We start from the raw sequence: 16,217 nt of genomic DNA, 5'->3' as shown, positions 1-16,217 counted from the left end.
ACGGAGGGTGGTGGTGTCATAGATGCTGCAGTGTACTGTACATGCCGGTTGGCTTGGGTACGCGATGCCGGTGAATACGTGCAGGTGTGGGGATGCATGTGGTTGATTTTAAAAGAGTGTAGACATGGGACCCAAATTTCCCCCACGGAAATCTCGATTAAGAATGTGTCTATCAGTAACCTTGGCCAGACCATAACACGTAGGTTCATAATCTTTGACAAGGATAACAAAATTTGATTATTTTACTGTTCCGAATCGATAAACGTGAATGTTTTACCTCCATTGCTGAGAATATATACACTTAATAACGTAACTAACTCGTTTCAGGGACACTACAGACATGACTCTGCATGGGAGGAACAATCCCCAGAGAGTGCATCAATGGAGGCTTTCTTGAAAAAAAATCTTTTGTAAATCCCAAAAGGCAAAAGGCTTCAGGGAGAAAGTGGGTTTCAGATTGAGAGTACAGTGTTGTCCTGAAGCACTTCCCGGCAGAAGACAGGCATGCGATACGTCTCCAGTACCTTGTGCCTGCTACTGCTCCATCATTCTTCCCTAGCGGTTCGTCCAGTTCCACACCGCACCAATCTCCTTTGGCAAAGTCTGTTTCTCCCAGGAAGCGCACCACCCCAGCCTTTGTACCGCCAACCTAGGAGAGGGGGAAAAAAACAACACCATTTAAATATGAAAGTCTTTGTTAATACCCGGGGGCGATCAGAAAGGCAGAGAATGATCCGCTTTTCACTGTAATAAGCCCTGTGTGATATAATACGATCAAAGCCAAAGAAACTAGCCATAATCTCCCTGTTCCCAGAGCAGGGTAGCAGTAGGTTGAATCGAGTTTTCCATTCAAATACCATAATATGCAGCTGCAAGGTTCCCCCACATGGAGAACAGGTGTGGGAGACAGCTATTTGTGTAGGAGTGACAGGGACACATCCTATTCTGCACAAAATGACAAGGCAAGTGCTTCAGCTTTGGAGAGAAACAGGAAGAGGAAACCGGTGAAGAGGAAGGATGGGCCTCATTCAACCGAATTTAGACAAACTAAAAGGAACAGTTGGAAACTAACTCGCCACAGGGGTTCGTCGTTGAACGTTTTTCTATCGGCCTGTGAAGGACCTCCTACTAAACCTGTGCGTCCATTGGCTTTTGAATCACAGCACACTGTGCTCTTCTATTAGATCGTGGCCGATGAAAAAGATTTACATGCGTTTCCATTGGCTGATGCATGACAGTGCACCATTAGATGTGTTTCTATTGGATGTAGAATGACATTACATGTGTTTCTATTGCCTGATGATTGACAGTGCACCATTACATGCGTTTCTATTGCCTGATGATTGACAGTGCACCATTACATGCGTTTCTATTTGCTGATGATTGACAGTGCACCATTACATGCGTTTCTATTGCCTGATGATTGACAGTGCACCATTACATGCGTTTCTATTTGCTGACGATTGACAGTACACCATTACATGCGTTTCTATTTGCTGACGATTGACTGTACACCACATTACATCTGTTTCCTTTGGCATGCGACTAAGTGCACACGCTATATTTGTTGTCATTGGCCTCTAACTGACAGCACATCATTCTTTTCTATTCACTTTGTGGTGCGTGGGATGGACCCAGCGGGAGGGGACAAGTGTTAAGTTTACATTCCAGAGAGACCGCCATGCTGAAAGAACAAGTGTGTCAAAGGGCCTCCTGACTAGTTGTACATTCTGGACTCATGGACAACACAAAGAGTAGATTCTACTCTCACTTCACAAGGGAAAATGATTTCATTTATCACCGCCACATTTCCCGCGGTCATCTTTGTGCAAGGAAGCGGCCAAGTGATAATGGAAGGCAATGTTTTCAAAAGTTTGCCTGCACGACCACGTCTGCCGCCGTTCCCAAAACACGTACGTGATGAATGCCTACCTTACATTCGCTTTAAACATTCTGTTAATGTTGAACACTGACCAGAACACGATCGTTCATCTTCAACTCCCTCTCTTTCTTGACCGAGCCGGTCTCTGATAGGTTGGAGATGGACTCGCTGTTGATGCTCGCCAAATTGGACGCCGTCATCGCCGGCGTGGAAGGCGCCGCCACCGTCTTGGCGGCGGCCGGTTTGGCCGCTGGCGTGCGGGAGGCCACGCTGGTGACCGAGGGCGTGGGCGAGCCGGCGCGCGAGGGAGGGGCCGTCTGGGTGCCGTTCTCCTCGCCCTCCGTCCGGGACAGCTTGGACGGCCGGGTGAAGATCCCCCGCATGGCCTCGCACTGGAAGTAGCGCACGCCCGCCACCGAGCCGTCGTTCTTCCCGATGGCCTCGTCCAGCACCACGCCCGCCCACTGGCCCGGGGCGAACTGGGCCTCGCCCAGGAACTGCACCACCCCCGGCTTGTTGCCGTTCACCCATACTCGGTCGCCCACCTGGTAGGTCTCCCCAGACCCCTGGAGCTCCCCTTCGGGGGGGCCGGATGAAGGCTTGTAGGCCGCCGCTGCTTTGGCTCCAGCTGGAAACAGAAAGACGAGAGGAGGAGGAGGAGGGGAAAGTCAGCGTCACCTCAACTCGCCTCGGGGTAAACAACATCCAGGAATCACAGTCAGGAACAAAGCGCCTTAGAAATAAGACCAGAGCTTATTCCAGAGTTCTGTACAGGTTATTTTTACCCTACCAGTGCAGTGGAAAGGAAAGTCTGGCTTTATAAATAATACTTCCTTTCTGATGTTTTGGTTCGTATTCCACTCGTCCACGGCTGTGCTAGAATTCTGTAGATGGCCTTACATCCCGTTGGTATCAGATATTCTTCTTTTTGTCCACATTGCAACCTTCTCAGAAGCGCTACAAGATAAAAGCGAATATATGCATATTAGGCCGAGCCTGGTTTGAAGAGGAGGCGGTGAACTGTCTGAAGGGACTGCGGACGGGTTCAACATCAGCCTGGAGCAAGATTAGCCAAGATTGTAAGCCACGATACCATGTCTGTCAATGTTTCTTCCAACAAGCAGCAATGGATTGTATCCATACATATATGAACCATATCTTTATTATTGATATTCAATAATATGTTTATGTATACAAAGATTGGGTCTGATTAATTCTGTGTTATGTGGAAAAATGGCGAACTGGAGCAGATCAAGGGAACCCTGACACAAACGCTGGTAACAAATTGCAAATAAACCTGGAATTTATTACACATCATCAATATTTGATGTTTTAGCCTGTATTATTCCTTGAAGTCTAGAATCAAAAGCGTTAGAGCATATGGTGACTCAAAAACATTGAGGGAAGACTATCCTGGCTGCAGGGGTAAAAAAAAGCCTTGTCACCTCACTCATGAATTATTTAACCCAGCCATATCATGTTCTACTTACCGTTCATGTTTTCCAATCAAACTGTTCACTGCGCAGCTGAGGTGAAATGAAAATGTACACTGAAAATGTACGTCGAAAATATTGTTCAAGGATAAGTTCATTTTTGAAATCTCCGACTTCAGAGTACCATCCCGTACCCTGTGACCGAACAACTAAATACCAAAGACTGCAAAGTGAAGTCGTCTTGATGTTCGTTTCCATAAAGCTGGCTAAACCAGCAAATATTCTGATGCCAATCTGAAATTCTGGCAAGACGCTGCAAAATGAGGGTTAACAAGGATGCAGCCCTAATCTCCATAATCCCCACAATATTATGCAGAAATAATGATGAACATTCATCTGCATTGCACAAAACAGTCACCTTTGTGCGTCCAAGCCTCCCTCCTCATTGCAGACAAAAGGAGAGAATTCAGCTCAAGCCAGAGGTTAGCCTACACCCACTGCTCAGCAGATGAAAACTGCATGTCTGCTAGACTCATCTGCAAGCCATTCTTTGACCCTAACCATATACATTGATTTCAACTACTTTGAACACAGACAGTGGAATGACAACCACTTCCAAAGCTTTATTTTGACTGCGAAAAACGTACGTTGGCGTCGTGGCGAGTGCAGACTTGAAATCATCTTCAACCTTTAAAGTCAGGCTATGGATTTGTTTGAATGAGTCACACACTTATATCACAGCAGACCGGCTGGGCAAGTTCTCTAATTTAGGTGTTTGATCTTATAACACCGTACCAGAGCCCAATCCATTTCAAAACAAGTCTCACCCCCCTTTAAAATACAACCCGAGTCCATGTCATATGGTGCTCCTTTACAGTCATATAGGTCCGGGTCATGATCGTCCCAGTCTCTTACCAGCGCTGGGGGCGGTCTTGGCAGGTGCTACCCCCGGCCGGGTGATCTTGCTTGGGATTTTGATCCCACTTGGTTTGGCCGTACTCATGTCCTCCTCTCTGTGGCCCGCGCAGCCCACACGCTTCCGTCAACCGCTGCCAACGACAACAAGGGAAGACCCGGGTTAAACCAGCAGATGGGAGAACAAAAACTGATTCAAATTTGTAACTAGATGTATAATACATTTATTTAGATAAACAATTGTCTCTTAATTGATTTTGTTTTAGTTTTGTGAGAATAGTTTAGCAAAACACACAGAAACTATGTGTCGGACGGCATTGACCGAACTGCAGAACTGCTCTTTGAAAATAACAACAATTATTAATCATACAAGTTATTCAACACAGTTTATGTTCAGCATGCTGATGGGTTTATAGACTGTATCATAGTATAGAAGAGTTTCAACATATGTGTGGCCAGGGGAGGGAATAAAGAGACTATCATTCAAGGTGCCTCAGAGGGCATTCGGACACTGGTAATGTCAGGATACAGCTTTCAGTCATGTGGACTTTCAGGGCTGTACTGGCACGGGGAGTATTGCATTTCTGTTATGACAACAAGCTCTGTAGCGCTAGACAGAGTCCACAGGCAACTCTAAAAATACCCACATAGTGACCAATATACACACTTGTTCTCCGCAAGTTCATAAACTCCTCACACATTTTTTGTGATTCCCAGAAATTTGCCCAAAACAAAAACAGGTGTTTACAACTCTTTTCAGCAACCGCAGCTTGTGAAAATCAACCAGGCAGGCTAGTTAAAAGGTGGATGGTGGCTTGCTTCTTAACTGGGATTATTTGAGAATTCCAGCACCAGATAATCCTGTTTGGCCGATTTGGCTTCAAAGAGAGACAGATTAGTCAAATGTGCTGAAAAGCATAGTCCTGCCCATGGTAATTCAGGCTGACATCATGACCGAGCCGCAGAACGGGAGGGCGAGAAGCAGTTAGTAAGCATGCATGATGTCATATATTAATGACATGAATATAAATATAAGCTGAAATAAAGAATTACAAATTCAATTCTCCTGTTATTTCCAACTATGCAGAATCCAAAAATATATAAATTGACTGAAAAAACATTGAATTGCTTGAGTTTTTGTAATTTAAAACTAAAGATAGCAATGGGGTCTTGCATCACGGCCAACAACATGGAAAGGTTAGGTGACCGTGGCCTATCACTCAGCTAAGACCTTGGAAACAAAATTACCAGATAAAAACTGAATAAAGAGAAGCAATGATTAGGAGAGAGAGAATGTGCCTTTCTGAGTTTACGAAAAGCACACAAATTTGTTCACTTACTCTTGTGTTTATCATGGGAATCTGGCGCTAAACAATCTAACACATTTATATGGTAGTACTTACCAGTAGTTTAAGCTAACGTGAAATAGCTGTCAGGATGGGTCTTGCTACCCAACTGAAACATGGCTATAAGAGAATAAGGAGGGGGGGGGGGCTAACCGTCAAGGGGGATTTGATTCAGCCATCAGGATTGATTGCCAATAATGTGAGTACATGCAGATAAGCCTCCGACAGTATTACGACAACTTTGTGTTGTAATGGCATGCTCGCTCACTTGTTTTTTAGAGGAAGTTAAGGCGTTTATCATTTGATGTTAAGGGGTGAAAGAAAATATACATGCAACTGACATTTGGATATTTGTGCAGGCGTTTTTTGAAAAGGTGTATAATATTACATTTTGCTGTTTGCTTATGAGATAACAAGGCTCAAATAAAGGCTCATTGGATTTCATGTGGTCTTTAAGAAGTGGGCTGAAGCCAGGTGGATAAGCTGTGGAAAATCCCCCTCCCAGACGCCTTGACCGACACAAAGCATTATGTGTCTGAGTGTGCATCTCTCAGCTACAAACCCTGGGCTTTAAAAATGTAAACCCAAGCCTACCTAGAACAGACCTAACTTCTATGGTGAGCAAATCATTAAAAAAATCAAACAACTAAATAACGCCCTCCTCTTGGAGTCAGTTCAAGACATTTCTCAGAAGCGGGCGACAACTGGTCATTAAGCAACTGACCTACTTGGTGTAGGTTGTAAGCAGTGCTCTAGCTTTCCCCTGCTGGGTCTTTGAATGATCCTGATTTGTGCCCTGAGGTCAAAATGAGGACCGGCCTTAAAAGGAAGCATATGAATGGCTATAGCTTTTAGGTAGACAATCTTGAGCATTGTTTACATGGAAGTCCATGTCTTGAAACCATACATGCAGTTCCTCAAAACAAATTCAGGCTTGGGGGCAGATTTTATACAAATCATTCTTTGTGCTTGGATGCAATAACATTATTTGCGTGAAATGTGTCAACAGAGGAAAACAAGAACACCTCCTGGCCTTGAACTATGGTAGCTACCCCCTCAGAAATTCTTTCCACCCTAACGGACTGGAGAGCTAGTGTAGCCATCTGAAAGTGATCCTCTCAGACCGGAGACATTTCCCACTGCAGTAACAGTACTCTCTAGCTGGACACCCCCCAGCTACTGTGAGCCAGAGAGGGGGCCAAACGCCAATGTCAATGATTGGCTCCGGTATAAGAGACATGTGAGTTAGTTATATTAGGGTAGTGCTCTGCCTAGATTTTACGCTTCTCTGCCCCTAGGCCGACAAGTGCTGTGTTGCTAGTTTGTAGGCTTCTTATGTTAATCTACAAACTAAAAGCTCGCCCAATAACAGGACTGGGGTTCAGCCTATCAAACATGAAGGAAATGTATGGACGATAATGGAGTTATCCTCCGATATAGTAAATTAGGATTCTTTGCAAAACACGCAAAAAACACATACAACATATTTGACAAAAAAACACTGTCCGACACACTTCTGCCATTTCCGTTCATTGCTTGCCTTTCAGGATGTAGAATTGCAAGGCTTGGATTCTGCCCTCCTCCATAATGACACATTGTACTTCCTACGTGACGAGCAACTGTCCACATAAAGGAAGCACATGCTCCAGTAATTTCTTTCTGACAACACATCTGCTTTATTGATTATGAAGGCCAACTACAGCATTACCGAAGACTACAGTGGAAGGCATCTTAAATGTGGAACATGACACAGATGTATACACCAACAAATGTTTGTAAGCAATCGTTCCTCCAAATTACATAAAGATAAAACTCCATCCACCAATTTAAACAATATTGTTCTCGATTATAGAATAAAAAGGTATTTTTATTGTACGGTGACTCAGGAGGGGTCTGTGTCTTACAGTCAAAACAAAAATTATATCAAGTCAAATATTGTGTTACGGCCCACCCAAGATGTCACACGTATTTGCAGTGACAGCAAAGATCTGACTGACAAGTATTTGTGCAGTCATGATCTGTCCCTGGACTAGTTCGATTCCCGGGTGCGTCGAAACGGTGTCGAGACAGCTCGACAACTCATCACATTTACATTTAGCAGATGCTTTTATCTAAAGCGACTCAGTAACAGTCATTTACATATTAACGGCAGAGTCCACCATGCAAGGCGAGAAGTAGTAATGGGTAGGTGCTTTGCTCCGGGACACCTCGACACTCAGCTAGGAGGAGCAGAGGATCGAACTAGCAACCTTCAGGTTACCAGTCAACCCGCTCTACCCCCTGAGCCGAGCCGACCCGATGAGGTGGCACATCTGGACGGGTGGAGGTGCAGAGGTGAAGACAGGAAGAACACGTATTCAACCATAGACCTTCACATAACGACACAAAACCCAGTTGTTTCTCTGAAAAATACCTTAGGTACTGCTAGGTAAGAAAATACTTAACCCCCCCATCCCAAACGTCACATAGGCTCAGGTTGGAGCCCTGCCTCTCAAGTTGAGAAAAGGGTCAACAAGTTTCACAGCCATAACCCCCGTAAAGTTGGACGGGAGTCCCGTCGACTAACGGACTACACATGTCCACATCAGACCCGTCCATCGTACCGCAACGCCCGGCTTACGTTGTGGTACGATACGTGGACAGTTCGCCTTAAGTAGGACGGTTCTATGTGTAGCTAGCAAAGGGCTAGCCAGCGTAAGCGGCGAGGCCCGGCCGACAGCGGGGGGAGAGCTGCCGGCTAACCGATGTATCGAGGGGTTGACGCGGGTTAACCAGCTAGCTGTAACTTAGTGCAGTCTACCGAGGGAGTGGGTCTAGAGACTCCCCAGAGCGGGACCTGGACGGGCTCAGAGTCCGCGGGCTTACCTTGTACACAGCGACCCGATCCACGTGTCTGTCAAGTACAAAATATATATTTATATACAAAGCTAGCAAGCTAGGTAGGTGTCCACGACTGCTAGAATCCGACACATACGCAGGCGCAGCCCGACGCCGACGGTAGTGCCTCGGCTCGGGAGGCGCGCCGCGGATGACCCGCTCACCGAGGAGGGATTAGTCCGCCCCACACTTTTCCTCCTTTCACAACAACTTTCTCAAAATAACTTGTGTTGATGTGTACGTGAGAGGGTTAGGGCCACGTGGGATTTACCTTTTTTGAGTTGTGAGAATAAATTCAGAATTGGGAGGTTAAAATCTGAAGTCTGACTTTAATCTCAGAATTCTGACTTTAATTTCAGAATCCTGATTTTTTTCCTCAGGCTTCTGATTTCATCTAAACGGTTTGATTTATTCTCAGAATTCTGACTTTAATTCCAGTATTCGGATTTTATATCAGCTGTCAAAAAACACTTGTAGCCCTGATTCTCTTCCGTAGATGTTTAGCCGTCACTAGCTCTCCTTCATTTGGATTGATTATGTACAAACATCGTTGGGGCACTTATTCAGTGATCACGTGTCAGTTAAAAAGTAATAGAAAATAACCTATATGATAGAATCACCAGGGATAATAGGTTTCCCGTGAGATATTAATCAAAAAATTAATAAAATTTTATAATTAAACTGATATTCCCACCAGAATAACATCGATTTTCTTTTACGTTCCAGAATTAAATTAACAGCTTGATTACTTATTCAGTTAGAAACATGTGTTTAAATATGAACCAGACACTAAAATAATCAAATTGCTGGTCTATTGGCCTGTATTATCATTACTGGATGATAATATTAATAATAAGTGGATTTAAAATGAAAGACAATGAAAAATGTAACTTTCAGAATGCTTTTATGAGAATGTACACAATACGCAGCCCAAACATATTTAATAGAGGGATGTAACCAGTGGAAACACCATACCAGTGGGCTACCACACAGAGCGAAAAAATAGACTTTAAAAACCAATTGTATCTTAATTTCTCCGCCTTGTACAATTGACCGTTACATTTAAAAAATATCATTGTGAAAAATGTTACGTCTGACCTGCACGATTCCATGGAGACTATATTCCATAATTTGTAATGCTAGAGCATTTTAGATTTTACAAATCAGACAAAACAAAGGCAGTAGCAATAAACCTTGTCCGTTGACAGGAAACTGCAAAAGCAATATGTACCGGCCTTACCTGAGAGACCAGCTACATTTAAAAACCTTGGCTAATGAAATATCAATATTAATGAGACTCAAACACAGATTACAGTTATCCACAATGGACATTCCTTTTGGTAGAAAAAAATTACACAAATGATGTCAACAACTGACTTTGAATTGGAGTCACCACTTCCCCAAGTCTTTAAAAACATTTAAGACAAAGTCCTGTGTGCATCTCATGACCGCAGCCATTCATTTGCTTCTTCGGGACACATTTCTTGGTGAACATTTAAGCACGTCTCGAATACGCAGATAAGTCCCTGTGGCAGTGGCTACCTCAGTATACTCTGGCGTATCTTCAAACGGAACAATGCCAGCTGCGAACCTGCTCCGATGGGGAACCTTCTCCACAGAAGAGGCGTCGAGTGATGGATTCTGGTCGACCCCCTGCACTCTGTCAGGGCTGAGATTGTTATCTGGTTTGGGACTGAGAGGCGCGTCAGTCTGGCCCCCGATTGGTCCAAGACTGAGCGGACCATCCACCGGTGCTCTGACTGACCTAGCGATTGGATGGCTGGCTCCCAACGCTCCCACTGAAGTGGGACTGATAGGGCCCTGCTCCTGGGCCCTGATTGGACCAGGGCTGAGAGGGCTCTCCTCCTGGGCTCTGATTGGACCAGGGCTGAGAGGGCTCTCCTCCTGGGCCCTGATTGGACCAGGGCTGAGAGGGCTCTCCTCCTGGGCCCTGATTGGACCAGGGCTGAGAGGGCTCTCCTCCTGGGCCCTGATTGGACCAGGGCTGAGAGGGCTCTCCTCCTTGGCCCTGATTGGACCAGGGCTGAGAGGGCTCTCCTCCTTGGCCCTGATTGGACCAGGGCTGAGAGGGCTCTCCTCCTTGGCCCTGATTGGACCAGGGCTGAGAGGGCTCTCCTCCTTGGCCCTGATTGGACCAGGGCTGAGAGGGCTCTCCTCCTTGGCCCTGATTGGACCAGGGCTGAGAGGGCTCTCCTCCTTGGCCCTGATTGGACCAGGGCTGAGAGGGGTTCCCCTTTCAGATTTAATTGGCCCAGGGATTTCCGAACCTGCCTTATCGTCGTCCGTGGAACCCTTCAGGTTCACCAATTCATCCGTGTCCATCTCCGTCTCCGTGTCAACGCGGGCGGGGGTCGACACGCTCGGGGAGCTGGGCACCGACGGGCCCGTGAGCTGCGTGTCGCAGTCACTGTTGGTGGCGGTGTCGGCATTTTCCAACGCCGCCCAGATCAGTCTCTGCTGCTCCTCCAGCTCCTCCAGGGTGAGTCCGTCCTCGGCCCCCTCCCCGGCCTCGTCCACCACCACCCAGGCACGCCCCGGCAGGGCTGGGGAGCCGTTGGTAGGGGTCGGCGGAGGTGTGCCTTTGGGCAGAGGTGGGGGGGTGGGTGTGGCGGGTGGGGTGCCATGAGGTAAGGGGGGAGGTGAGCCGAAGGAGGGCGAGCCGGGGGGCAGCGGAGACTGGAACTGGAAGCCACCTGGACCCTGAGAGCGATGGGGAGTTCCTGGTTCTGAAGAGAAGACAGAATGAAAGTGATAGGAGTTATTATTAGCGAGTCCTTAAATGGACACTGTGTAAAAATGACTCCCATCTAGTGGTACGATTGTATATTGCAGTCAAACTAATTGTGCTCGCTTGTTCAAAAACTACGGTGGGCAGTATGTGCCAAGAAGCCAAGTGTCATGAGGTCCAATACTACCTCATCGAGTCATTCGAGTGATGATGAGGTTCGTTATTTTAAACAAATTTCAAACTGCATTGAATCATTAGTGTAAGCTAATGATGCATGAGTAATTATTCCTCGAGCAAGATAGTGAATTATTTCAGTCATCATTCACGCTGGCTCAGAGTGAAAACGCGTTTGCATTTCCTGTACCACGTAGTGCTTTTTGTCCCTCTCGGCAGTTCATAGACCGGAAGAACATGGAAGCCTCCATGAAGCTTACCCGTCCTATGTAACTACATATTAATTATTCTTCACTCAGGAGGATCAGTGAGATTTTTGGCAGAGATAATTTTACACCAATGAGGACTTATTTATGAATGAATACGTTGATTTGAAATGACTTAAAATATTACAGTTTCCCTTTAAGGACTTAATGGTCCCACGTTCACGCAACGCAAGGGGGTTACGGACCCCTTACGTCCTTGCCGGCCCTCCTTGTGTCCACCGCAAGGGCACGACGTGCGCCTCCCAAAAATTGTAACCTTCCGTCGAGGCGACGCAGCAGCGAGGACTCATTGGTCTGCTTACTAAAGCCCGACGCAGAACCATAAAGGTTCACGACTGTGTCGAAGCGTCTGCGTGGTCATTGTGTTGCATGAACATGGAACCATAATCAGCCCTTTAGACCGAAGCGGCACTGTTTTAGTTGGTCACTGGATTGCAACACGTTATGTAGCATTATGAGGACTCTGCATTATGCAGAGTTCTCAAATTGAAGGGCATGAGGGAGACAGCTCTCCTTATCAATATAAGGATTCATACGTGGGGTTAGGTAGGAGAGGTGGATGGTATGTACAACCAGAACACCATAGCAACCACCATAGCAACATGGTCACCTAGCTAAAAACATTAAACACTACAACTGCTTTGCAATGCTTTAGTTTGGCTGGAAAATCAACCAATGTTATCTTACTCCTAAAGAATACCGTCTTCCTTATCCTAGTTATTTGATGATAACGAATTTTGTGTTATTTTGAATCTATTCCTTGCTATTCCACTTAAGATAACATATGTAAATGAATATTGCCTGATCTTAAGGAGGCTTAAAGGATTGTGTAAAATAGATGTTGACTCAAGTTCCATACCTGACTCAAGTTCCATATCAGAGCTCCTGGAAGGGCTGGACCTTCGTTTCTTAGTCTGAAGTGGAGCCGGCTCAGGTTCATGTCTTCTTTTGTTGCACGTGGCATCAGCCTATAAACAGAACGCGCGCGCGCACACACACACACACACACACACACACACACACACACACACACACACACACACACACACACACACACACACACACACACACACACACACACACACACACGTAAACAAATCTAAACTATCAGAAACTGACTGTACATGTACATACATTTGAGTTTTGCAAAAAATGTTAATTACCGCAGGGAAACTGTTGGACAGATAGGCAGCAAAGTTGGGCTTCATGTGGTTGCCCTGCATTGGAACGGAGCCAAACAGCATGTATTCCTGGGAGCAAAAAATGATAGATTGATTGCTTGTTTACTTCAGATATAAGCCCATAATCTTATATTCCCACTGGGAGGAAATATGGGCTCCACAACATAGAATAGTAAATCAATGACCACAATTATTCAACTTACATCCTTCATATTAGATGATGCAGCTACATTGAATCCTGGGAAGTCGACAAGCTTGGAAACATCGTAGGAGATTTTTTGACCATTGGCTTCTTCTGGTGTTGCTCCATCTTAATTGATTTTAAAATAAAACAGAAATCATCTTAAAAATCAATGCGTCTCTCATTCATAAAACGAAGCCCAACTGAATATACACTAGTGCTGTATTATCAATCAAGGTCTTACAGAAAATTCCCTTGGACACACAAGAAATACCAAACATTTAGCTTCAACACTGCAAATATTTGGTCAACATCCTTCATCAAAAAATACAATGAACTCTTGGCTACCTGTCTCACAAGCGCAAACCTATCAAAATAAAGAAAAACAGCTACTAGACAATGAAAACAATAATTGCCCTCACCTTTGCCGTCATACAGTGCCAGGCCAGACTTCTCCACCTCTGCCTCTTTGAGCCATCCAGGGGGGTATCCCAGCTGTCTCATCCGGTAAATCAGAGGAGGTAGGGTGTTGGCCCCCACTCCCAGCGCCGACAGCAGCTCTGCACTGTTTAAATCACCACACAGTTACATCAACATAGAGGAGGTAGGCATCGCACACGCATAACAACATACAACTGTGTCCCAAAAAGAAAAGACAATAACCCACTAAGACAAGATGGCACTTATAAATCCCGGCAAATCTGGAAGAATACATAGAACTCATAGTCCAGTCATATCTGTCATTCACGAAAACAAAAATAACAAATGAATGTATGGATTAATGATAATATGACTATATCCATCCATATCAATAATTAGATATCAAAAGGTTGATATCTACAAAAAAGGGACATCATGAGTTTGTGGTGCCTGGACAGTCCTACCTCATGAACCCAGCTTTATATTTACTAAAGCGCTCCTCCACCTCTGCATGGTACCGCTGGTTGCCAACGGACGGGCTTTGGTTCTGACTGAACTCCTTTCGGCGCTCATTGATTGCGGCCTGATCTTTGGGCTGGGGATGACATCACAGAATGTATTTTACTTGAGTCTCAACTAACCATCAGGACAATTAGGCAATTTCGTATTTTGTGGGTACCTTGGGACAGTCTCTGATCTGGTGGGCAGGTGATCCACAGTTGAAGCACATTGACTTCGGTCTGCAATAAACACATCAAACCCAATAGTTATTAACAAATCAGTTTTCCAATGGGTCAAAGAAACATCAAGCCATATTCTTCCAGGTTTTTGCAAACAATGTTGATTCAGTTCGAGACCAGTGCATGTTAATCCAGGCTCCAAAAATGTACCTTCTATCTTTCATCTCAACCTCTTGTCCATCTGTCCCAATGACCTGGTTGAAGACCTGTATGTAGCTTTTTTCAAATCATTCAGGAATTAAATAATTGCAATTATATTCACTGTGTAGTCTACTTATAACTGGTTAAACTCTGCACTCCGAGACCCCTGTATCACTGTGTTGATTAAAAAAAAGCTTCCTTGATAATGCCACAGACATTTAGTTTCCAAACTTCCGTCTACCAACAGACTAAAATGGATCCATATGGATTATAGGGAGTACATATAAATTGAGGGCATTTAGCCTGCACTTTTATTTGTGAGAAGAAATGGAGTACAGTACGTTTAGAGATGATATTCATTCAGTCATTAAAGATACGTTGGAACTTCCCATCCATCTGTCAGTTGTGGGTTTTCATCCAACAAAGGTTGTCCAAGTTTATCAACTGAGAATGTGGTGAAATACGTAACACTTCCAATAACCTGAGAGACAAACAAAAGTACAACCCAGGTTAACTTTGTATAAACATTTTACCCCCCAATTTCAAGTCCAAACTAAGACTCAGAAAGGATACATACATAGCCAATATGTACAGGATAAACAAGGTGCACACTAACCTTAAATGCCTCTGTGACTGTCTTAATAGCACTGGAAGACTTAACCTGCTGATCTTGATCCAAAAATAAAGCTGAATTCTTTGAAATGGACAGACAATAATATTAGACCACATCAAATTTTAAGCGCAATATAAAGCCAAACACTAAGGATATTGTAAAGTGCAATACCTGTGGCTTGATTTGGCTGGCAGAGGTGTGCTTGTCCTGGGAATGATGCTTATGAATAAGATTGCAGATGCTGTCCTCAATTTCTTGACGACAAACCCTGAGACAAACGTATACAACCGAAATTATCACATGAAAACACTTAATATACCAATAACACACTTGGCTACGCATTTTGACCCTTTGGACTCACTTTGATATGTTGTTGTTTGCATATAATATTTGAAGAAGTGGCCCATCTGTGTTCTCATCTTCAAGCTTGATGGAACTGCAGGAAATTTAACATTGAATGCTTAACATACCGATTCAATCATCACTTGGCAGCAATCCAAAACATGCATTAATAATACGTATGCTGAGAAGTACACCCCTTTACCTGGGTCTCGTTAGGATGTTAAGTTGCCTTTTTAATACTCGATGTGGGGTTTGAGTTAAGGAGATGGAACAAAAAGCGTGACAGAAATCATAAACTTCATGCATGTCTCAGCGACATGTTCATTCATTACTATTCGTAGTTATGGTTGGTTGCGTTGACTGCGGCAGGATGCCTGGACTCTCCTTATGGTTAACCGGCCAGCACCGATTGAAAATGTTTTACCTGTATATATGTATGTCAATTACGGCCCCCAGTGCACTCCTGATCATCCAAGGAGGGATCCCCCACTCTGCGTTCCACCTCAAGATTTCTGCTAGTTTATGGAGATTTGTCATACCTCTGGGCGACTAGGGCCAGGGGGTGTCATAAATATATGACCTGCTAAGCCCTTTGAGACTGTTCTGGTGATTATGGGCAATACAAATATAATTATATTGAATTTTATATATGTAAGACGGCTCTGATGCTAAGCTAGCCTTAGCTCTGCAGCGACTGCAAAAGGATATTCTCATCGGTTAGGGTCTGGATCTTTTCCTCAAAGTCCTCAAACTTATCCCTGTGGTCGGACGTCTCCTCGTCATCTCCTTCATCTTCCGCGAAACGAATATGCGTCGAGACCGGCGGGTTGTCGCCGAGTTGGTCGAAGAGCTCACTGTCGCCGAAGTCCACCTCCGCCATCGCTGCTGCTGAGTATTGTGTAGAGGGGCGTGGCTTCAAAGGTCAAACACGGAACGGGCCTCGTTGGTTGGACAGAC

The 16,217-nt window shown here is 44.9% G+C and overlaps 2 protein-coding genes across 4 annotated transcripts in view; both read right to left on the bottom strand.

The window, feature by feature from the left end:
- Positions 1-8,605, bottom strand: part of clip1a (CAP-GLY domain containing linker protein 1a) — a 29,593-nt gene extending 20,988 nt beyond the window's left edge. Inside the window, exons 1-4 of one of the 3 annotated variants that reach the window (XM_056601529.1) lie at positions 8,442-8,605; positions 4,231-4,364; positions 1,975-2,510; positions 525-649 (exon numbers count right to left, since the gene is read on the bottom strand). In XM_056601529.1, the coding sequence (XP_056457504.1) occupies positions 525-649; positions 1,975-2,510; positions 4,231-4,318 (749 nt within the window). In that variant the 5' untranslated portion in view covers positions 4,319-4,364; positions 8,442-8,605. The remainder of the gene's footprint in view (positions 1-524; positions 650-1,974; positions 2,511-4,230; positions 4,365-8,441) is intronic. The other 2 variants (XM_056601527.1, XM_056601528.1) reach the window with 2 other exon arrangements.
- Positions 8,606-9,340: 735 nt separating this feature from the next.
- Positions 9,341-16,195, bottom strand: zcchc8 (zinc finger, CCHC domain containing 8). Its single transcript, XM_056601815.1, has 14 exons — positions 15,969-16,195; positions 15,463-15,505; positions 15,280-15,354; positions 15,090-15,186; positions 14,922-14,999; positions 14,683-14,786; positions 14,315-14,380; positions 14,104-14,164; positions 13,889-14,019; positions 13,427-13,569; positions 13,027-13,133; positions 12,806-12,892; positions 12,502-12,610; positions 9,341-11,200 (listed from the first exon to the last, which is right to left on the bottom strand). Exons 1-14 carry the CDS (start codon positions 16,138-16,140, stop codon positions 9,912-9,914), a joined length of 2,562 nt encoding a protein of 853 aa, XP_056457790.1. The 5' UTR covers positions 16,141-16,195; the 3' UTR covers positions 9,341-9,911.
- Positions 16,196-16,217: the final 22 nt, after the last annotated feature.

The sequence above is a fragment of the Gadus chalcogrammus genome, chromosome 11 (assembly GCF_026213295.1).
Source record: "Gadus chalcogrammus isolate NIFS_2021 chromosome 11, NIFS_Gcha_1.0, whole genome shotgun sequence".
Lineage (NCBI taxonomy): Eukaryota > Metazoa > Chordata > Actinopteri > Gadiformes > Gadidae > Gadus > Gadus chalcogrammus.
Note: the sequence above shows the minus strand (reverse complement) of the source record. Positions and strands in the feature narration are given on the sequence as shown.